This window comes from Psittacula echo, assembly GCF_963264785.1.
Source record: "Psittacula echo genome assembly, chromosome: 17".
Classification (NCBI taxonomy): domain Eukaryota; kingdom Metazoa; phylum Chordata; class Aves; order Psittaciformes; family Psittacidae; genus Psittacula; species Psittacula echo.
Genome location: NC_137753.1, coordinates 8,433,108 through 8,455,686, shown reverse-complemented (window position 1 = coordinate 8,455,686; position 22,579 = coordinate 8,433,108). Strand labels below are relative to the sequence as shown.

At 43.4% G+C, this 22,579-nt stretch overlaps 1 protein-coding gene across 1 annotated transcript in view; it reads left to right on the top strand.

The window, feature by feature from the left end:
- IFFO2 (intermediate filament family orphan 2) overlaps window positions 1–16,998 on the top strand; it is a gene marked incomplete at its 5' end in the record, with an annotated part of 36,769 nt that extends 19,771 nt beyond the window's left edge. The window contains 8 exons of the mRNA XM_080631225.1: window positions 5,292–5,352; window positions 5,644–5,739; window positions 8,031–8,171; window positions 9,652–9,794; window positions 12,877–12,997; window positions 15,254–15,343; window positions 15,989–16,119; window positions 16,849–16,998. Coding sequence (XP_080487351.1) covers window positions 5,292–5,352; window positions 5,644–5,739; window positions 8,031–8,171; window positions 9,652–9,794; window positions 12,877–12,997; window positions 15,254–15,343; window positions 15,989–16,119; window positions 16,849–16,954 — 889 coding nt within the window. The 3' untranslated portion in view covers window positions 16,955–16,998. The remainder of the gene's footprint in view (window positions 1–5,291; window positions 5,353–5,643; window positions 5,740–8,030; window positions 8,172–9,651; window positions 9,795–12,876; window positions 12,998–15,253; window positions 15,344–15,988; window positions 16,120–16,848) is intronic.
- Window positions 16,999–22,579: the final 5,581 nt, after the last annotated feature.

Below are 22,579 nucleotides of genomic sequence, written 5' to 3'. Positions count from 1 at the left end.
ATGCAGGCTCTTCTCTCAATTAAGAAATATCATTGCAAATGGTTCAATAGAGACTGATGCTGCAGCAGAACTTCAGTATTGTGAAGGTTTCTCTATACCTTTGCTTAGAAAGGTTGGCCCAGGTGATCCTTGAGGTCCCTTCCAACATGGTCTTCTTTAATTCTGATGACATCTGTCCAGAAAGTCTTGAACATGATGCTTTCTTATTCCCAATTATCACACTGTGTAGCTCTCAAACAGCACGCCCTGCTCAGATTTTGTTTTGGCAGATCCCAGGATTAGGCTCTGGATCCTTTTCTGTGGGAATCCAGGTTTGTACATCTAGGCCGTTAAGTCAATTTGAATGAAATCAGTGTATAATAACCAGAGTTATAAACTGTAATGTTGATAGTTATTATCTAGGTGTTGGAGAAGGGGATTAGTGGGCATGTTACTGCAGGCCCACAGTGAGAGGCGGCGTGTAACAACCGTGAGTAATGCGAAGTGATTACATCGGTTAGGCTGGTGTGTCCTAAGTGTTAAATCTCATGCCAGCGCTGGCCAGCTTTGCCATTCGGGGTTCCTGTAAACAATGTATGGGCGTCAGAACGATCCCAACATGCACAAAGAACAAGCAGTGTTGCCACAAAGGAGCGGGAGTGGGCAGCTCTGGACATGTCATTACTTGGCCCTGCCATAGCATGAGTGGTTTATTCCATCTTCTTGCAGGTGTGGTACATCAGAGAAGGCATCTTAGATGCTTCGTGTCCAACAGATGAGCAAGGCTGCGTGCATCTTGTGCCAAAAGTGGAATAGTGGTGTTTTAGCATGCAAGAAGAAACAGTTACGCTGTTCCTTGAAGTAGTGCTGATGGTTGGTCTGTTTCAGTGGTTACTGTCAATAATTTGATGGGCATTTTATAGCCATTGTTCAAACTAACACTTCAGTTTCCTTTTGTGGACTGAAGCACTCATAAACTGTTAGGTTTTCCTTTCTGCTGCTGCTCGTCCCCATAAACTGATGGGAAGATGCTCCAGCTTTGGAGTTGGTACCTGAGGGAAGGGCAGGGAAGAAGCTTGGACCACTGTAGCTGTTTTCTGTTGTCCTGTTTGGTGGGTTTTTTTCTCAGCATGGCTGTACAAAACTCCCAGGAAGAAGGATCTTGTCTTCCTCCCTAAAGAGTTTTTTATATGGAAAAATGTCATTCAGTGCTACTTGAGGGCTATTTGCTTCCTTGAGGGGAGGATACTTTTTATGGAAGAAATAATGCAGTTGATACCATCAGGCATTGTTAGCTGCTCTACTTGGGCCTTTCTGCCTTGAGCAAAAACATACTTAAACCACTGTATTTATGCCTGGTGTATTTTGTAAGCATGTTTTCTTGTCTAAGTAATACCATACTCACACCTAAAAATCCTGGGGTTTAAAGGAAACTACTGAGCAATCTTTGGAAAGAAGACTTCTCTAAAACTAATGTTCTTTTCCAAAGAGGTTTTCTGAATTGCTGCTGTGGGCGCTTCACTGGCCAGGATTCCTGAGCTTGTCTTGGCACAGGGAAAGGAGAAAGAAAGATACTTGTGTTCATCGATGCAGGCATTCAGGGAGTGGGAAAGTGGCTCGAAGCTTGTTGTGTCAACAAGCTCAGTTTAATTTCATGAGTGTTAGGCCTGAAAACTTAGAGAAGCTTTTAAGTGACATTATCCAGCTCCTGGGATGTCTCCATGGGCTTTCTTGGGTGCAGGAGCTGATGTTAGTATGGGTGAACTGGTAGCTACTCTTCCAGTTTCAAAGGAAACACACAAGTTTGTGGTGTGACTCAGCTTTACAAGAACACTGCTTTAAGCTGTGTTAATCCCAGCTGACTATTCATGTGTTTTGTTTGTCTAATATCCCTGTAATGTAGCTATTCCCATTAAAGAAAGCCAGCAGCCTTTGTTCTCCTCTAAGCTATGTAAGACAGGACTGCAGAAGTAGTTTGGGGCCTGAAGCTGCAATGACTGAATGCTGCTGGAATGTAATGTGTCACATCTGGTAAAAGGGGAATAGATCCATAGCTTCTAAAATCCCTTTATTTGGGGGGTGGGTTGGAACTAAAACATTTTTGGAAGATGGGAAAGAAGGAAAAAAGCTTGGTTAGATTTGAAATCTGTATTACTGGTGTTAAAAAAATAAAGTAAAACAAGAAACTGAAAGTCTGGTAGACTTAGATGGCAACGTGGGTCACAAGATAGATTTTTGGGATGCAATCGATGCATCTGAGCCAAGACATCAGTGTATTTGAGAGCAGCAGGAGTAGCTGGCTGGGTAATACCCTGCAGCAAATATGTGAAGTCTGCTGGGTTTTTAGTCTACAGTATGTGCAGCCGTTTCCCTTTTGGGATTACAGTCCCCATTGTGCTGGTTCTCCCATGCTTATCCAGCTGAGGAGTTACCTGCCCACTCTGCTTTGTGCTGCAGAAGTGATAATCAGGTGGTGCTTCCCTCTTCCTTGAGATGAAGGAAGGCTCTGGTCCCTTTCATGGACATGCATGCAGAGTGGCATCACTGGTTCTGTTTGCTAGGAAGTAGAAGGCACCTGCAGCCTGCTGACTGGAAGAGCATTTGTGGAAGACTTGTGGAAGAGCATCTTCTGCTTTTAGATGGTAACTAAAGAGAAAAATATTGACCAGTATAAATGACCAGGAGAATAGTTTAGTGTGTTGAACATTAAAGATGTCAGAGCTATAGTTAGCATCTTCTCAGTGGCACACTGACTCCTCACTGCTGTATTTGCTGGAGTGTGTAGTAAGTAGCACAGCTGCCAAGGTTCCTTTTAAAGCCCTGTGTGTCACAACAAATACAGGATGATCATATGAATGAGCAATCTTTCTATTATCTCACTTCCTTGGAAGTTGAAATGGAGAATTAATCCTCGGCTCCATTGTCATCCTCTACCTTCCTGTCCATTTCCTTCCTCTCTTCTTTACAAATAGTCTCCTGAGGTTTACGTGTGAGGAGAAAGTAAGATTGGCATTTTTATCTGTTAAATGAGGTTAATCAGCTTGGTGGTGGGTGGGAGAAATGTGCTCTGAGGTTCAGACTGTGATATGAGTGTTTCTAGCAGGACCCTTATGTCAGTCCAGTGCAAACTTCTTTGTTAGGCATGAACTTTTTGGTTAAAAATTACCTGCTTGCTTTATTCTTATAATGAACAACACAGGAGTTGTGGAGAGGGGTCTGTATGTGTGTAAAAAGAGGTGATCCTTTTCCTCTTGAAGATGTCATGAGTGTGATGGAAGGGAATTAGGGCTGTAAATCACTGTGCTGCAAAACGGCACAAAGGGGAAAAAAAAAAAAAGGAACTCCTGGAGTTTCTGCAGGATGAGGAAGGTCTGGGTCTGAGATGTGTAATTCTGGCAGCAGCCCAGCACGGCTGGACTGCTGGGAAGGAATGCTAATCCTTTTCCCTAGCTTTTGGCAGAGGCTGTAAAAACACGCAGTTACGTTTTCCCTCTGCAGAATGCACTGTGAGGATGCAAACTGTACAGCAGGCAAACCTGGATGAAGGCAGGCGTCCTCATTGCAACAGTGCAAACCTGGAGAAGCAGCGTATCAATTTCTGCAGTGTCTGCTTGACTTCCAGCCCTAATGACAGCCTGATGGCAGCGAGACCAGGAGAAATGATTGAAGCCATGCAACACTCCTCCTGTAACAGAAGGAGCCCATCTTCCAGACTGCAGATCCATTTGCTTTCATTTCACCTTGCTGCCTCTAGTGTTAAAATCAGGATAGCAGATTTTAATATCCAGTTGCTATTTTTATAGAAATATGTGTAATTAGTAGTGGAAAAAAAACAAATAGGAAATGCAAATATGAGCTAAAACATTTGATGACAAATGCAAATTTCAACCTAAATGTTTTCCTTTGCTTGGCAATAAATCGTTGCTGCTAAAAAGATGCACACAAGGCTTCCTGCATAAGTCAAACTGTATGACAGGGAATCCACATGCCATGATGTTGGAGATTCCTGCCCCACAATAGCAGGAAGGAGCAGATGTAGGCAGCATGTCATCATGGCACCCTGCTCCTCTGAGCTGCTGCTGCATTAAGATGTAACCCCTTCAGGTGCCTGTGATTGCTCCTGAAGACAGCAAACTGCAGTAGCACTGTGCCTGCCTGCATCCTTCCTGCTGAAATGGTCCCCCCTGGCTTCCATTTCAGATGGGATTAAATTTGCACTTGGAATGAGCAGATGTATCGAGTGGCACAGTGATTACGTATGCATCAAACCAGCTGCCTCAGTGGGAATATCCTGAAACCTACCCATCACCAGGTTCCTTTGTGGGTTTGAAAATAGGATGAAATGATGCATTTTAGCAGATGTAACCTTGCATTTGTAAGAATCCTTTGATTTAATAGACTTCTGGGCTGTGGTTTCCCATTTTCAGTTAGGCTATAAAACGTGTTGAAGTGGCAACAGGAATTACCGTGATGGTACTCTGAGATTGTTTTTCATCCTGTGGTATCCAGAGTTTCTCTTCCAGGGGTGTAATTCCTGTTATAACAGACAGGACAAGTGTCATGTGCACCACTGCCCATTCAAAAAGAGGGACACATGTTTTACTTCCTCTCTCTTCCCCCAAATCAAACCGTATCAGTGTGTATGAATGGGTATCATCATGTTTTCAAGAGTTTAGCTTTCAAGTTAGTATGGTCAAATAGTGCTTTTTGTTCCTTAAAGGGTTTTGATGTTGAAAAAGGGGAACTGCTGAATATGTTTACACTTAATCCAACAATGAACTCAAATGTAATGATGCTCATAGTATGAGGTTTAATTACACAGTTTGTAATTCCTTTTCTTCTGCCCATTCAGTACTGCAGCAGAGTAAGTGTGTATTCCCTGCATTCAAGGATGCTTCTGTAAGTACTCCTTGCGGTGATGGTGCTGGGAAATGATTGAGGCATGTAGATTATTGAGGCTTTTGATAGCAAAGTCATATTAAGGTATGAACTGATTGGACCGAACAGATGAATAGTACAGCTGCTGATTCACATAATTTACCTTCAGCTGATTCTTCTTGCACTGAAAATGGCCCACTTTATTTGCAACCAAATATTGCATATGAGAGCAGGAAGAGTAGTGATCCCAATGAAAGTGGATTTAGCTTTTAGTCTCCTACAGGCTTAATGTTCCCGTTCTAAGGGTGTACAAGTGTGGGGGACCATCTGCTTTACATTTCAAGTAACTGTCATCATCCTACAGCTACCAGAAAACTTGTGATTTTGAGGGGGGAAAACCAGTTAACACTTTGCCTGCAAATCTTATCTTTCAGATGGGAAGAGGAATTCACAAGAAGAATGAGTCTGGAATCTATGGTAGAAACCTTACGAGAGGTAAGCTTTGAATAGCATGTATTGAAAAGTACAGGTTTTCTCTGTGCCTTTTATTATGGTGGTAATAACTTGAATTTGTCTTTTAAAATCTTTGTCCTAGCTAAAGCAGCTGGCTGCATTGCTCTGTGCTAGAGAATAGTGTTAATGTTTGGGAGCTGAAGCAGGGAGGTGCTGAAGTCTGGCAAAGTGAAGTCTGGGGTGGTGACAAGCCTTATCAGCCCTGTTCAGGTTAAGTGAGGAAGCATATATTGACCTCTTAGCCCTTAGTTCTTTGTGTGCTTTCTCTTGCAGGAGGCACAGGAAGCCGAAGCTCTCCAGGAGGAGTTAAATGAAAAGATTGAAAGACTGAAAGCAGAACTTGTGGTCTTTAAGGGTCTGATGAGTGATGTAAGTACACTGGAGAACAGAGTGGCCAACTCCCACTGCCTTTGTGAAATGTGCGTGTCATGCAAATGGCTTCATTCATAAAAAGGTTATGGTCTTAGTGAGTGCTGCTTTGTAGTTAGCATTTATGGCTGCCTTTATGATCTAATGCATCAGGCGGATCACCCTGCCCCCTGCTTCCTGTCTGGTCTGTATAGAGATGCATTAACTTTGCTGCTTAGCCCGTAACCGGGACTCTTCCCTCCCTTCCCTGTTCTCCACAGCTGGCAGTGCCGACATTCACATCTGCGGCCATGGCACAAATGTTGGAGAACTCGCAGGTCACTGAGCAGCACCATGTACTGCTAACAGGAGGGATTCAGCTCGGAGTCACATGAGAGAGTTGTGTTCAGAAAGGGAGCACACTTTGTGTATTTCCCAGCTCCCTTTGGGGAAGCTCTCAGTATCACTGGTTCAAGTATCTGGCTTTGTTTCCAGTGGTGCTTTTTGGTAGAAGGCTTGGGTCTCATTAGATCCTGAGTTCACTTCAAGGCTGGGGATCTTTTAGGCTACGACTGGATAATTTGACCGGTTTGAGTTGGAAGGGACCTTAGCTCATCCAGTTCCAACCCCTGGCATGGGCAGGGACACCTTCCACTAGAGCAGCTTGCTCCAAGCCCCGTCCAACCTGGCCTTGAATACTTACACTTAGACATACTGAGAGTGTGTACTCATGCAAGTATCTAGGAAGATAAGCCAGGTGAACATTAAGTTAGGTGCTGTTCTCTGTAAGACTGAAGTAGTGCAGATGCCAGTTGTCTAATGAATATGTCCTATTATGCTTATTTATTCAGTAATTTTGCATGGAATTGCTTCCTTCTGACTTTATATAAACCTGCAGAACCTGCTTCCTGGTGTCAAATCCATTCTCTCAGGGCCACTAGATCTGTTCATGTGAAATTTGGCAATTAGCTCTCTCTTCTTTTGGTGTTTAATCAAGGACAGGCATGCTTGGTTAGAGGCAGTGTGAAAGGGAGAAACTCCTTAGGGTTGCATCACTGTGATGGCGTTTTCACTGAGGAAGAAATGGTGCTCCATGTGTACAAAAAGGGTGGTGGTGAAGGCAAGCATCCTCCTCAACTTGCTCTCAAGTGTGCTTTGGGCTTTGCAAACCCTGTAAGGGAGAAGAGAGCATAAGGAAACCAGCGAGAAGGCTTGTTTTGAATCTCACTGTCTAAATATTTAGAGCAGAGAAATGCAAGATGTTGGCATGTGGCTCTTGCCTTCCTGTGGGTAAGAATCACTGGTACCTATCAACTGAGAGAGTGTTTCAGAGTGTGTCAGTGTTTAAAGACCTCTTTTTCTCAGTGTGGTTGTGAAACAGAGATCTCTAGCTTGTCCAAAGGTGGTTGACAGGGGCTGGAGAAGAACTCTTCTAATGACTTAAAACCAAAACTAAGCTACACCAACCAACCAAAAAACCTAACCCCAAAGATTTCATCTTGGAAAGGGGATTTGGTATTTAAACATGCTCTGCAAAGAGTGTTTCTGCTTTTCTGGTCACAGAGGAAGCATTGCCTGGCCATTGAAGTGATACTTTCTAGCAGAGTAAGTCTTGTCTAGGCTGGAAAATATGCCTTTGGCTTTAATGTTTCTTCATGAGGAGCCAGCTGTACGTCTGAGTGGGAGTATCTCATATAAATGATGTTTATGATTACTGCCCAGAGGGAAGTAAGACAAGATATTTCTCAAGTAGAACTTTTGCTAGGCTGGAAGCCAGGTTAATGCCATGAGGAGTGGTTTGTGTGTCACGAATTTTCAGGGATCTCTTTAGATCCAGTCTTGATTTCATGTTTCTGTGGTATGTATAAAGTTGCTGTGTAACCTGGAGTCTGTTTTAAAAGCAACTTCCCCTTGCAGGCACAGCTTTTCTGTCTGAAAGGAGGAGAACTGTTGCATACTCTCCAGGTCTTAGATTTTATTCTGTCATGCACAATCTCAACAGGGTTTTTCTCTTCCATTTTTAAAGCTTTATCGTCCCATACAATTTGCCTGTTGCCACATCTAGCAGTTGTTTTGGGGTGGGGATAGGTTTTTCAGTGACAGAGCACTCTGCAACTTTATTAGGTTCAAATATGAATGTTATTTGTTAGCTGTCTAGTCCATTTAGATTGTCCATGTACTGCCTTTCCGGAGAGCAAGATGTAATACTGTGTAAGAGTGGTATGCCCTGGGGTTAGAGAGATACTGTGGGGTATCTCTTCTTTCCTGAACTGTATAATAATAGAGGATAATCACTGCTGTCCTTCCTGCAGCCCATGACAGACCTGGACACAAAGATTCAAGAAAAGGCCATGAAGGTGGACATGGACATCTGTCGGCGAATCGATATCACAGCCAAGCTGTGTGATGTAGCGCAGCAGCGCAACTCTGAAGACGTTTCCAAGATATTCCAGGTGATTAGGCCATGAATTTTCCATAGGGTAGGACAAGGAGTGAGGGGACAAGAGGGAGCAGCGTTGAGGAGTGTGGTCCAGGTCATTTGCCTTCTCTTGATGTTTCTCTGTGCAGGCAGATTTTCTTCTTTCTCAGTCTTGGAATATAACTCTCTTCTCTGTAGTATTAAGAGCACAACACACAAGGAGTTTAAAATAAGAAGCCTCGGGATGACCTTTAAGGCACACTGTTAGTCTGATGCTAGTCTACAATGAATGCAGGGAAAAAAGCATTACAGAGTGTAGGTTTTTATAAATGGCTTCCTCACATTTGTTCCCTTCATAAGTGAAGGGTTTTAAGCGTTTACAACTGTCATTTGAATGTTCTTATTTCTGGCTCAAGCTCTGAGGCCAGAAATAACACTTCTGTGATGGTGAACTATGACTGCTTTGAACTAGAAACTCCCCTTGCTTTCATTGAGCTAATGTGGCTCCTTGGTGCTAGTAGGAAAGTGATTTAATTTGCTCCAGAAGCAAGCAGTTACAGCTCTGTGTGGAGCAAAGCTGTAACTCCTGATGCAGTTGGTCTTCTGTCCCAACTGCACTTTCAGTTGTGATTAATCCAGCTTCCTTCTACTTTGATCTAAGTGTGTCTTTGAGTAGGGCTGCCATGTCTTTCTGCTCAAAGGTAACTGCAGAGCACACTTTTGGTCAAGCATGCAGTGGTTAAAATGATCATCGTGGAGAACAATACCAGTAAGGGATGGTTTATATGCTGAGTAGAGGAAAAGCTAAAGTAGGCTGAGAGTGGACTGTGTGTTTGTGACTCTGTGGCATGATCTCTGAATATCTCTCATGTTCACAGTCCTCAGATGAAGAAGTGATCCTCTGCACGCTCTGCAGGGGCATCCCTTGAGTTCTCCGTATGTTTCTGAACTTCATTTCTTTGAGGTTGTCCAGGCATTTTCATGGTTCACTTTAACCCTTCTTCTGTCAACCTGATGATTAGCAGTCTGCCTCTGCTGCTGGGGTGGGAATGACCCTGAAATCAAGGCTACCTAGAAAGGCTTCCTGTCTGCTCTTTTGTTGTGGTTCAGTCCTGTGGTGGTGGCAGGAGAGAGGAAGAGTTCTGTCACTGCTCTCAAGCCTGCTGCCTGGGCACTCCTGCCAGCTTCTGCTTCTCCCTCTATCATTCTAACCTTTGCATGTTCTCTGGTCGATCACAGACCGGTGCCAGTGAACAGATGAACATCTGTAGACCTCTGGCAGCCTGCAGCTTGCTTTGCTCTTCCCTGTTCTGAACTGCTTCCTTGTGCTCTGTGTTCACCACTCATTAAAAGATGCAATTCCTGTCTTGAATATGAGCAAGCCCTGAATTGCCTGGGGCCTGATGAACAGTTATATCTGCTCACACCTAATGCCTCTCTGTCTCTATTTCTGCCTCTCATGGTGCAGCACCTTCAGTTGAACCTTCTAGTTACTGCTCTTCTCTCCAATTAAGGTGGCTTCCAAGAAGAAAGACCGTAAGCTCACATCTGATGATGACCTCTCTGAACAGGATGGAGACAATGGCAGGTTCTCTGATGATGAGGTCAGCTGCTCCTTGAACATCACAGATGAAATGAAGCGCATGTTTAATCAGCTGTGAGTATCATGAACAACATGGGGAAAGCTTGTTCTGAAATGGAGACAGTCCCAGAACACTTGAGCTGCCACATACGTGAAGGTTTTCTAGAAATTCAAATAAAATGAACTGATTTTTGTTCCTCCCTTAAGTAGAGAATATAAAAAATACAAACATCTTCTTTTACTGCTGTTATCATAGAATCGTAGGATGGTTTGGGTTAGAAAGAACCTTAATATCATCCAGTTCGAACCCTCTGTCATGGGCAGGGACACCTTCCACTAGAGCAGCTTGCTCCAAGCCCCTGTGTCCAACCTGGCCTTGAACCCTGCCAGGGATGGGGCAGCCACAGCTTCTCTGGGCACCCTGGGCCAGCGCCTCAGCACCCTCACAGTAAAAATTTCTTCCTTATACAACCTAAATCTCCCCTGTTTCAGTTTGAACCCATCACCCCTTGTCCTATTACTACAGGCCCCCTTCAGATACTGAAAGGCTACTACGAGGTCTCCAGGCTGAACAGCCCCAATGTTCTCAGCCTGTCTTTGTATGAGAGCGGCTCCAGCCCCTGATCATCCTTGTGGCCTCCTCTGGACTTGCTCCAACAGCTCCATCTCCTTCCTATGCTGGAGACACTGGAAGTGCATACAGGATTCCAATGCAGTACTGTTATAACAGTAGCAAACCAAGAAATATGCAACACCATAAAAAAAGTACAAACCATGAGTCTATTCTGCATATTTGGCTGAAAATCAGATTTCTAGAGTTTTGGAAAGAACCTCACTGCTGCTTGGGCTGGATGGAATTTGGGAAGGTCACTGAAAGCTCAGTTCAAAACGGATACAAACTTCTCTAGTATTTTGCATGATTTTTCAGTGGAGCTATAGGCAAATGGTAGTGGTGAGTCTGTCCAGAAGATCAGTTCTAGCAGTTTTAAGTCTTGCTGCAGAATCTGGTCTCTGCAGCTGGAAGGACTGGCATTTATTTTGCCTAAAGACTCCCAGATTGGAGTCTTGGGAAGTCTGTAGCACCTGAAAAGAGACTCTCTGCACCTTGGTGGCACACAAAGCAGTGCAGGAGGCTGGCTGGTGCTGTGCCCCTGCTGTTACCTTCTTCTGTTCTACAAGTGATGGAGGTGGCCAAAGCCTGGTGAGGCTTTTGAGGGTTCTCTGCTGTTTTCTTTTGGCAGAGGATGACCCCAGCAAGCACCATAGGTCTGACTTCCGTAGCATTGAATAGCAGTGACTTCTGCCAACTCCTGCAGTGACTGCAGAGGGAAGAATTCCCAGTGCTTTCCCACACAATGTAGGACAGTATTTCATATGTAGGAGTACACAAGAAATTTTCCAGGAAGCACTAACTCCTCTTCTGTCGTCAGCTGTTCCCTAAAGTTCTGTTTTCATGGAATGTCTTTCTTTCCACATGAATTTCACATTCAGGAGGGCATGTTTCTTGCAGAAGTCATACGTAACTCCTCTTGTTAGGACTCTGTTTTGGGTATCTTTAGTCCCTGAGTAATATTCAGTGTAATAAATCGATTTTTGACTTCTCTACCACTAAAACTCAGTGTGAGAGCAGAGTGTGTAGGTGTTAGAAAAGCAAGAGGCTAAAATTGAACTCCAAGGTTTGTACTGCATCTAGCTTTTAGTTTTGTTCCTAAACCTGGCCTGTGATACCTGGTTTTTATTGGTGCTGCTAATGAAGTTCTTATTTCCTGGTCCTATTACACATGGCACAAAGCACTGCAGGACTCTTGTAGATAGGTTCAGATTGGGTTGATGTAGATAACAGGGTTTGTGGCTTATTGGGGATGGTACATTTCTAAGGATGTCTTAAGGTCCTTTCCAACCCTAACTACTCTGTGATTCTATGTCTGGGTTTGGGATCTTTGTGAAGTAGAAAATACACAGCTGAAGAGCTTCTCTCATTCACAGAAACAAAGCAACTTGCATTTTAGCTGTTACGAACTTGGATCTTTACGTGTCTAGTAGTAAAAAGTCCAAGTGCAGTCAGCTTTGAAGAGTGAGTCTCTGAAGTAAGCAGCCCTCAGAACCAGAGCCTTTGGGCTCTCCCACAAGGATAGCTCTTGCGAAAAGGAACTGATGCGAAAAAGTTGCATTGCAAAAGGCACTATTCCGTATGTCCAAGTTTATAGGGGGTTTTGGTTTAATGACTTTTTAAAGTCATGCTGAGTCCAGGCAAAAAGCCTGTCTCTTGCCAAGCTCTTCAGCCTCCTGAAGACAGTATTGGCCTCTGCTTCCGGACTAAGATGTTATCTGCTTAAAAGGAAGTGAGCTCAAGTAATAAAAATGCATCAGTCTGAAATGAGCAGGCTGGTTCTGGGAGCCAGTTCAGGTTTTTGTCAGGCCTCCTTAGCAAGGACAAGAAGCAGCTACTGGTGTTCTGCTCTGCTGCTGTTCAAACCAAAAGGGACTCAGTGCCTTCTAAAACTTTCCTTTCTTACACAACAGAACCTACTAAAGGGGCTTAACCAAATAACGAGGTTAAAGGCCGCTCTTGCCATTGTTTGTTCTCAGTCTTAAGTGGCTGCAGTAGTATCTTTGTTGTCCAAGTCAACAGTGAGTATTTCTGCTCACCTGCACGTTGCTTTGAGGCTTCAGTTTTTCATCGTTGTTACTTTTGGGAATCATGGGTTTTAAGTGCTTCAGGGGAAATGTTGGCTCAACTTCAGCATGCAAAGCCGCAGGGAGGCTTCTGGTGCCTGTTTCTTGTAAAACTCCTCGCACTGTGTTTGGGCTCATTTTCCCATGTATAAAAAGAATAGTTTCAAACATCTTTGTGGTTTTGCAAACAGGGGAAACTAATGTGCAGCACCATCTGGAGGACAGAGCTAGGGCTGTGGCCTGGCATCAGGGATGTTAACAAGGAGCTTTTATTCTGCTTGGGGGTGGCAAAGAGCCCAGGAGTGAGGGACTTGGACAGTGGAAAAGGCTGTTTGTAAAACCTGTAAGGATTTTCAGCTGCTGCATTGTTTCCTTCACTTGGTTCTCATAGCCCCTTTTATCATGATTAATTAGAGGATGATTAATTAGAGGAGTGGGGCTGCAGCAGTTTTCACTAATGGTTTTCCCGTTCCCTTAACAGTCGTGAGACATTTGATTTTGATGATGACTGTGATAGTTTAACATGGGAGGAGAATGAGGAAACGTTGCTGCTCTGGGAAGACTTCACAAACTGCAATCCTTCCATTGACCTCCAAGGAGAGGTGAGTTTACTTCCCTTCTTTTCTCAAACTATTCTCTGCAGGAACTGTAGCCCTCAGCTGCTTTCAGCCATCTGAGCCTTTGCGTATTTAACTGGTGATCTAGTTTGCCACACAAACTTGCTTTGATTTAAAAATCCTCTTAGTGCTTTCTCTTTATGGTTGCTTTTCAGTGTGTGCAATCAGTTTATTTGTCAAACTTCATTTCTTCTGCTCCTTCATACCGAGTATTTGAAAGTATCAGGTTGAGTGTCAAAAGATCCAATGTGTCGCGGTGTTACAGGAGCATCACATGGTCTGTCACCCTGAGCAGTCGTTTATCTCAAGCCCTGTATCTTCTACACAGCATCTCTGTAGATTATCATTCACATTTTAATTGTCAAAAGAGTACACGTAGCACACACGGTGGCACAGTTTAGTGGGGAGGAAAATAAACTCAATATGGCCTATGGAAGATGTTAAAGCATGTATATCCCATCACAAACAAAGAAGCTGTGGCTGCAGGACTGCGTAAGGCCCCAGGGATCTTCTGAAGCTGTGAATCATGTGCTTCCATCTTCTTAGTCAATAGGATTCTCCTGGCATTGGTGGATAATAAACAGCTTGCTTTTAATCCTTAAGATCCCACACTAAATAAGCTAATGGCTGCATGCTGCCTCATTCGGTGACTCCTGAGCCTTTTTAAACAAGCCTAAAGAGTGATTGAAATGCCGAGGTCAGGCTTTGTGCGGGTAGTCTTTAAATGCAATGCTATTATTTCATTACCGAGCAGCACAACAGCAGTAGGTAAGAAATAATCCTGCCTCCTTCCATCAGCACTGTAGTGTGAAGATGCTGAGGCAGCAGTCTCCTGAATATTGTCTTGTGTTGACTGCCAGGAGTGTGTTAATGTTACGTCTTCCCGTTTGTGTATCATCTGGCATCCTCTGAAACTGCAGAGATTACTTAGAAGTGCTAGGGCTGCAGAAAGCAGTGTGCTTAGCTACATGTCGTCTTTCGAGCAGGGAAAGTGGCAGAGTGATAATGTGCAGCCATGTGCTGGAATTAGTGACAGATTGATTTGCATATACCCATGTGTGCATGTATAAGCACAGCTATCAGAGGAATATTGCCGAACTCAGGCCTTATGTACAGAAACTCTATAAAGGTTTTAAGCAGCTTAAATCCTTCTAAATGAAAATTACACAAGGAAAGGGTAGATTTGTCTTGTAGATGGAGATTCAGAATAAAGACTGCTCCGACTGTGCCTGGTCTTTAACATCGTGCTTTACATGCCTGAATCTTCCTTCCAGGGGCTTTATTCCTTTCAAGTTCTTACGTGGTGCCATAGCCACCTTCTTTTATGACCTTCCTCCTTAAAGCACTCCTGCATATAAAAGGATAAGTGGAATGATTCTTGTAGCTATAGGCTGGGTAGCCTGGTGCTGATACCAGGCATGATTCTGGTAAAGCTGCCTCAGATATGACCAGAGGATGGAAACATAATTAATGCTCATCAGTGCAGTTGCATTAAATTGATCATTTTCTTTCTGGAGAAGGGAGATAGGTAGTAATGTGACAGAGAGAACAGTGGCGTTGCTTTAGTCTCTTTGTGACAGCATGAAATAGTGCTGTATGTTTTGTAGCCCAGACTGGACTGACAATCCAAAGTGATGATGTTATGGGAGCTGCTGTCTGGCAGGACGTTTCCTATGGGACAGCATGTGTTCTTGCATGTGGCATTTTCATCGGTAGTAGGCTGGAGTGAGCTTGCTTTATCTAGCAGTTAGAGATTTCAATAGGAAACAATCCATGCAGAGCATAGGTATGAGCGAATGGAAACTGAAAGGACTTGAGAGTAATAATATGCAATTGGAAAATGGGTATTCCAGAGCAAAGCTGTAAGTAGCACTGTGGTCAATGCAAGGAAAACAAAGCTTTGTGGCGGGAGAGCAATTACAATCTAAATGTGATCAGACTGTGAAAGCTTCGGGAAATCCATGGGTTTGGTTCTTTGGCAGCACCGGGTGTATGTGTGTGAATTGCTGGAGCCTTGGTCTGTAGGTCCCTTGATCAGAGACTTTGTGTGTGCAAAGCCATGGTCATTGTACAAAAATGTGTTTTAAGAAGCAGAATATTCCCTGCCTGTGTAAAAATGTATTGAGAAGAGTCTTTGCATGGAAGAGCATCACAACCTGCATTTCTGAGCAGGTTAGACAAGAAAACCTGAATTCTGTGTTAGATTCTTGCTAATTCTTTGTGTCCTCCTTTCCCCTGCAGGAGGAAAACCTGGGAAACTTGATCCACGAAACAGAGTCCTTCTTTAAAACGAGAGACAAGGAATACCAGGAAACAATAGGGCAGATAGAGGTAAGGAAGTGGTTCATGACAATAGGAATTGTTTCTAGTGGATGAAAACTTACAGTGTTCTGATGCAGTATATACACAGAGGAAAGGTGGAATGTCTGTCTGTGTAAGGGATTTTCCTCTGACATACCCTTGGGGTTCTTTTCTAAATACCATTCTCTGCACAGCACTGTTACTGAGTAAGCATAAATCTGTAGCTGGTGGAGAGAGAACCTTCAGAACAAAGAGAGCAAAAATGCACTATTACTCTTTCCCCCCTTGCATATCCACTGTCACACTGAGAAACGCTTTCCAAGACGTGGCCTCAGAGGTTGCCAGACACAACAGCTGTAGCTTCTCCAATTCTCTGCCCTGCCTAGAACATGCTTTCATTAATTACTGGGTGTTGACAAACAAGATGCTAAGCAGCAGGAAAAAAAACAACTTGAGGGCTGCTTAAAACCAGTGCTGAGCTCTGATTAAATTGCACTTCATCAGCTGATGAATGAATTGATGGTTTACAACACTGAGGTTAAACATAAATGGTGTGGATGCTTTGGCTTGGCTCTGGATAGCTTTAGTATCTCCACCAATATATAAATGCAGTGAAGCTGAGAGAAGCTGTTACCGTCTCACTTTAGGCTGAATATTCTCTTCTATTTCTTGCAGCTGGAATTGGCCACAGCTAAGAGTGACATGAATCGCCACCTTCATGAATACATGGAAATGTGTAGTATGAAAAGGGGCCTGGATGTCCAAATGGAAACCTGTCGTAGGCTTATCAAAGGCTCAGCTGACAGGTAATAAGATGTTACTGTTCTGCCTGGGATGCTTCAAGAGGTTTGGTTTGTTTCCTGCCAGTTGTTTTAAAGGCAGTAGCATCATTTTGTCCTTTGGATAAGGTTGCTTTGTTCAGAGTCAAATACCAGTCAAAAAGGAACTGTGTAACAGTTACTGTGTGCTACACACAGTACCAGCTCAAAGGATTCAACACCTGTGGGTAAAACCAGGGATCTCTAATTTGAGTGGATGTTTAGCCTTAATGTTGTGGGTGTGGAACTCTCAAACAAAAGCCAAAATTAAACCTTGACTGTGGGCTTATGTGAACAACTTGGGTTTTAACCTTCTCATGTGTTAAGGACCCTGTACTGTAAGGGGTTTTTCTTAGCTCTTGCTTGCCCACAGTGCACATCCTGGCTTAAAAGAACAAGACGATAAACATTTTTAGAGTTTTCAAGTTTTATACTTATGGATGCTGACACTCTCTGTAGGATGTTCATCGTCCATTTCCTCATCAGTAAACCCAGGGCAGCCTTTACGTTTGACAGGAGACGGCAGGAGTGGGATGGCAGCACGTGGGCTGTTTTACTACTTGTATTTACCATAAACCCAAAGTTTAATGTTAATAAGGTATATTGAAAAATGTTGTGGGAAGCGAAAGCCACTGTCTTCTTCTAAGGTTCATTTTCCCCCCTATCTGTCATTGATATTTAATTCCTTGTCTAAACCTTTCTCTGACTTTCCTACAGAAATTCTCCATCTCCCAGCTCTGTAGCCAGCAGCGACTCAGGAAACACAGATGAAATTCAGGATGAGCTGGACAGAGAGACGGATGTGGAGCCAATGGTCACCTGATACATAGCTGGAGCACTCTAGTGAAAGGGAAGATACCAGAAACGATTATAAAAGAATACACTGATGTGGGGGCAGATAACAATAAGACTCTAAGCCCTCACACAGGGTTTCTAAGGACTCATTCCTACACGCATCCCCACCCCACGCAAGGATTGGTGCTGTAAATTTCTATTGTTCTACAAATCGTAAATGCAGAGTCCTCTAAGAAAACATGGTGTTTTAATTGTGCCTTTGCCCCAAGCTGAGCCACTTTGAGCTCCAGTGGAATATTAATAGCAGGTGTTTTTATACAAAATATTCTTTCAACAAATCCTAATCCGTTAGCAGCAAAGAATGGTGCTGCAAAAGGCTCTGGGTGTCTCAAGAAGCTCATGGTTTTATTGAACTGCTGCACCCATTGGCAAAAGGAATGCTTGCAAAATGAGAAGTGAACCTGAGACATTTATGGTGCAATTACCAAAGTCTGGCTCCAAACAAGAGAATTGAACTGTACCAATTTGAACTGTAACAGTCCAAACTGAACTTGAAACATTTAAAATAAGAGCAGGGGTGGAGACAGCTTTTAGGATTAAGCAGTTCTACAGTATTAACAGGAGTTTCTCAATTCCATCTTTCTGGCTGAAGGAGCCTTTGAGATGCGTTACAAGCTCTCTGCTCCACTCCAGAGTCTGCAGAAGCAGCAGGTCTCAGCTCGGTGGCAAAGCAGGGGACAGAGGAGGGTTCCATGGGGTGGGAATATCCCTGATAAACTTCTATGCAAAAAAAAAAACCCACAAAAAAAAAAGCTCGCCTTATTTATATGGAATGTTTGGTCCCTGCTGGGAAACAGTTATCTCTTGGGAAAGGAAAGCTAAAACCACATTTGCACATGTTAGTTATCTGTAGAGCTTCTTTTGAGGAGGAATGTCATATTACAATGCCTTTGTTTCCAGTGATTGGATTAGGAGGGAACTCAGCCCTTCAGTTCTTGTGGTGTTTTGTGTGTTCTCGTTTTCAGGATTCTTCTTTTAAACCATAGTGTTTGCAGATTTGACTTTGCTGACAGGGAGGTAACTCCATTTTATGCTGCTTTCATGATGTTTAGAGTGGGATAGTTTGAAGCATCAGGATAAACTGACATGTGGTAGGATAGATGTAGGCTTGAGACATGACACTGGGAGAGTTCCAGACCACTGTTCTTCAGGAAAGCTGAACATCAGGAAATACTGTAATCCTTTTTAGGGCATAGTAAAATGAATCCCAAACTACTGCTGCCCTAGAATTAGGGAGGGACAGCCATGTGCTTTCTCTGTGAGAAAGTGAGGAGACCTAGACTTTGTCAATCTTTCTGTATTTTTACACAGGAGAAAGCAGCATCAAAAGTCTTGGTGGTGTTTGAGGCAACTCTGTCATCATCAGGTATGGTTATAGTGGGAATTGTAGCACCTCAGCCAGGTAAAAACAGGGTATAAACCTCAGCCAATAATTTTCTGTTTGTTTTTTAGACCAAGATTGAAAGTGTAGTTAATACTGCCTAAAGGTAACTGTGTAGTTAATGCGCAGTTGCAGGACTCGGAGTAAATACCAAATGTATTTGATTTCCTGCCAGGAAGCTTAGAAGCTGCTGTGTAGGAGCAGTGCTAGGACTGGACAGGGAACTACCTGATTTAAGCACCCTCTCAGTGTTATGTAAAGGTAAGCTGGCCAGTCTTTTTAGCTCCCTGAGTATTATTTCCAAGCTATTGGTCTGAAATCAGTGGAACTGCATTGTAAGCATGCACCCAGTGTAAATCAGTGCTGCTTTCTGCCAAAAAGAGTGCAAATGTCTCAGCATATGGCATGTTCCTGGGCAGAAGTGCCTCTGTCTTGTGCAGCTATGCAGAGGGGCAGGATCTCAGGGGGTTTCTGTTCCCCCTGTGACTGTGGGTACAGTAATGTCTAATCAGTTTCCCATGTTGCTGCCTGGAGTTTCATCACTGTTCAGCTCCGTCTCCTGCTTAGACATGATGGTGCTTTTAGGCTACATGAATCAAATGGGCTCCTTGTGTTTTTCAGAGTGGGGAGGGGTGCTGGGATGATCCATCTGGATCCACAGTGTGGAGGTCATGATCCACAGTTGATGGCTTCTGTTCAAGAAAACAGATCCAAGGATATTCTGGTGGTTTCCTTACTCAGTGCAGTTATTCATAGAGTAGCTAGCAACTTCTTGGTTCCTGTGGTGTGGGTTAGGGGCTTTTTCAAAGCCTCTTTCATCATGTAAAATGTAGATAACTTTTCTCTGGAAAAGAACCTTATTCCAAAGTGCTCATTCCTATTATTTCTTAGGTGGCCAAAGTGGTAAATGTTACGTTCACTAGGGCTACAAGTTGGGGGGTGGGTGGGGGACAAGAGATATGGGGTATTTTTGTGAGGGGGCTGGGACTGCATGTTTTCAATCAAGTACTCTTAAGGTTGTGAAGCCTGTATGAACTTCAGCTGCTAATACATAGTTTCTCACGGGGCTGAGAAACCATCTGCCAAAGCTGAATGTCTGTGATGCTTTAGTGATGGTTGTGGAGGCGTTGTTAAGCAATCGACTTGCACAGTGACCCAGCCTTGGTGGAGGCTGTCGTTTGGCTCCGCTCAGTTAGGAAACGCTCTTTGGTACTGGAGAAACTGAGCAATTTCAGTGGCCGTCCGGGTTAGCTGGTGCTGTGTTGTGGGGTTTGTTTCCGTTCAAACTCAATGTCTTAGTAGGATAAAGGCTGAGAGTTCTTGAAACTGGGAGCTGGTGTGATGAGGGTAGGAAACAGTGGAATATCCTCAGTTTGCCACAAGTGAGGAAGCAGAACTTCAGCTGTAACAAGGTAGCTGTAACCTCGGGTTTATCTCATAGCCATAATTACAAGGAGCATCTGTAGTAGGGTTGTGTCTGTTGGGAAGTGTAAGGGTTGCAGGGCTAGAGTAGAGGGTTTAGAATTAATGTGTGTGGTGGTGATGTGTATGTCAGTAAATTACCATGGTTGTTGGTGTCTGTTTCTTTTAAGCGTATTTAATCCATTTTTAAAGAAGAAAAGGTGTTTTCATACTTGGGATCAGGGGTTTATTTTTATTTAGGCTGTGTAGGACTTAGTGGATCACCAGGGTCGGTCCTTGAGAGTTTCCCTCGGAGGTCTTTGGTTTAGTTTCAAGCGATGCTGCTGACTTAGCCGACAGTGGTCCTGTTGTGTTCGCATATAACCACTCCATAGAAACCAGATCAAAAGCTTGGCAGAAAAAGGTGAAAATGCTGGAAATGATTTTGATGACCTCTTTTCTTTGTTTCCTTTGTAAAGCTGTAAATACTTTCTTTTTGTTTTCTATTCTTACTGCGGTGTCATATTGACACGTTTTTAGACTTACCGATCCGAAAATCCTCCTCATTGTATCTCATTTTTTACACGAGGATTTCAAGGAAGCAAATTTTTTTGCTTGTTAGCAGTGTACTACTCGATCCGATTCCTAAACTGGGTTTGTACAACACAACTGTTTTCAGTACACAAATGGCAGTTGCTTTTGTGGATGCATGTTCAAAAATGTCCAAAGAATAATGTGGTACAAATGTGTTTTTTCAGAGACTTAGTAATTATCATGTTAGTTCACAAGAGTTAAAGACAAAACTCTTTAAAGGGGGGGAGGGATGTAATGAAACTCATCGAAGCTAAATGTGTATTCTATTTATAAAATCCCACTATATAGTTATTTTTATTAGAGGTTTTTAAAGTGCAAACAGAACTCTGTTAGCAAACGCAATTATTCCCTTGGAAAGTATCTTCTGCTCTGGTGGGGCTCCGAATTCTCTAGCGGTTTCAAGTGATAATGTGGAAACAATAGGACAGGTATGGCTGTGAAGCACTTGCCCATCACTTCCTCGAGCAAGGGGGGAAAGCAAACAGTTAACAGCTTTGCTGCCACTGCACAGTTATTGCTGCTGTAATACACCCGTTGTGGTGTTTTTCCCTTCCCCTGATGGTGAGGGGTTCTGCTGTGAGGGTAAGAACCTCTGTTTGCATCCCTGAATACCAGGGTGATGAGCATCACAGAATCACAGAATGGTTTGGGTTGGAAAGGACCTTAAGATCATCCAGTTCCAACCCCCAGCACATTGGGTTGTGCCACAACCCGCTGCGGCACAGCAGTTTTAAATCCTGCCCCAGAGCATCTTTTGTGTTATACCTGGCTGGAAGATAAATGATGCTTGTCCACACGTAAATGGGAATTAACTTGAAAACAAAATAATAGCTCAGAATTGTGCCTGAATCTACTTCTAAAGCTGCTTCTAATCGGAGATTATTTATTTTGAGTAACCATTCTTGCCAACAAAAGCAGAAGTTGGGTCATTGGTCCAGGCTTGGCAGAGGGAAAGCCGCGGCGATTGGGGGAGTGCTCACAGCCTTGCCACAGCGCTGCTGCGGTCTCTCTAAAGCAGCGATTTCCTTTTGTTTCCCTTGGCTCTGGAAAAACACGGAAGAATGTTTGTGTTGGAGCGTGCGGGAGGAGAATTGCAATATTGGGAAGTCTCTGATTGTGTTTCACATTTGAGTGCTTCATTTTAGAGCTGAATGTTTAAAAAGCGTGATTTATCACAGCAAAATGAAGAAATCATAGTGCTTCCATTGTTAGTAATACCCTGATGAGGATTTTCCATATGTTTCTTCAGGACTTCTGGTTCTTTTTATTCTTTTGCACTGGTCCAGGACTTGGTTGCAGGGGAACACACAGGTTTTAAAAAGCTTTGCCTTCAGTGTTAAGTCACCCAGATTTAAGCTTTTAGTAGAATCAAACTTCTGGTTGACTTTTAAAAGAGAAAACAAATTGCCAGCCAAGGCAGCACACAGTAACCTGGTGTTAATAATGCTGGTTTTAGAGGTAAACTAGAGACACAACCTGCCAGATTGTTAATTCACTCCCTTGCCATCCTGGTTCTGGAGAGGGGAACACTAAAGGCTTGAACACAAGTCTCTGGCAGAGCAGTGAAAACCACTTGATTTGTTTCCTTTTGTCTGTTTTTGTGTGTAGTTCAGTGTCTTAAGACCCTTCCGTGTTTGCGGGAGCCTTTCAAAGCTTCTCTTTTGAAGAAGCAACCAATCGTGTTTAAGCAGTGGGTATTTGCTGCTTCTAGAACTCCATTCCCTCCTAACTTGGGGCACTCCAGCAGTGAAGAACTTGTGTGAGCAGAGATGGGGCTCACAGGTCTGGCTCACTCTATATTCAGAGGACATGATGATGATGATGATGCTTAAAACCAACCCCAGGGTGGCTTCAAAGCTGTGTCATAGCAATGCAGAACACTCCATGGTTGTGGGCTGCCCAGACTGGTGACCCCTGCACAGATTTCATCTGAAATCCTGCAGTTTTGTTTCAGAGAGGGTTGAGGATGGTTAAAAGCTTGGTCACTAAAACCACTTCTTGTGTAATGTGATTTCACCAAAAGACACTCGATTCAGTCCTTAAACATCTGTGGCTAAAGTGTATGTTAGCTGAGTTCTGCCCCAAAAGTAATGATTATTTATTATTTAAGGTGTTTAAGTGGAGGGTATTGATGCCTCTTTCCCTGTGCTGTGTCACTTCTCATCAGTTCCTCTGAAGTCAATGTAAGACTCTCTTTTTATACACATGAAAACAGAC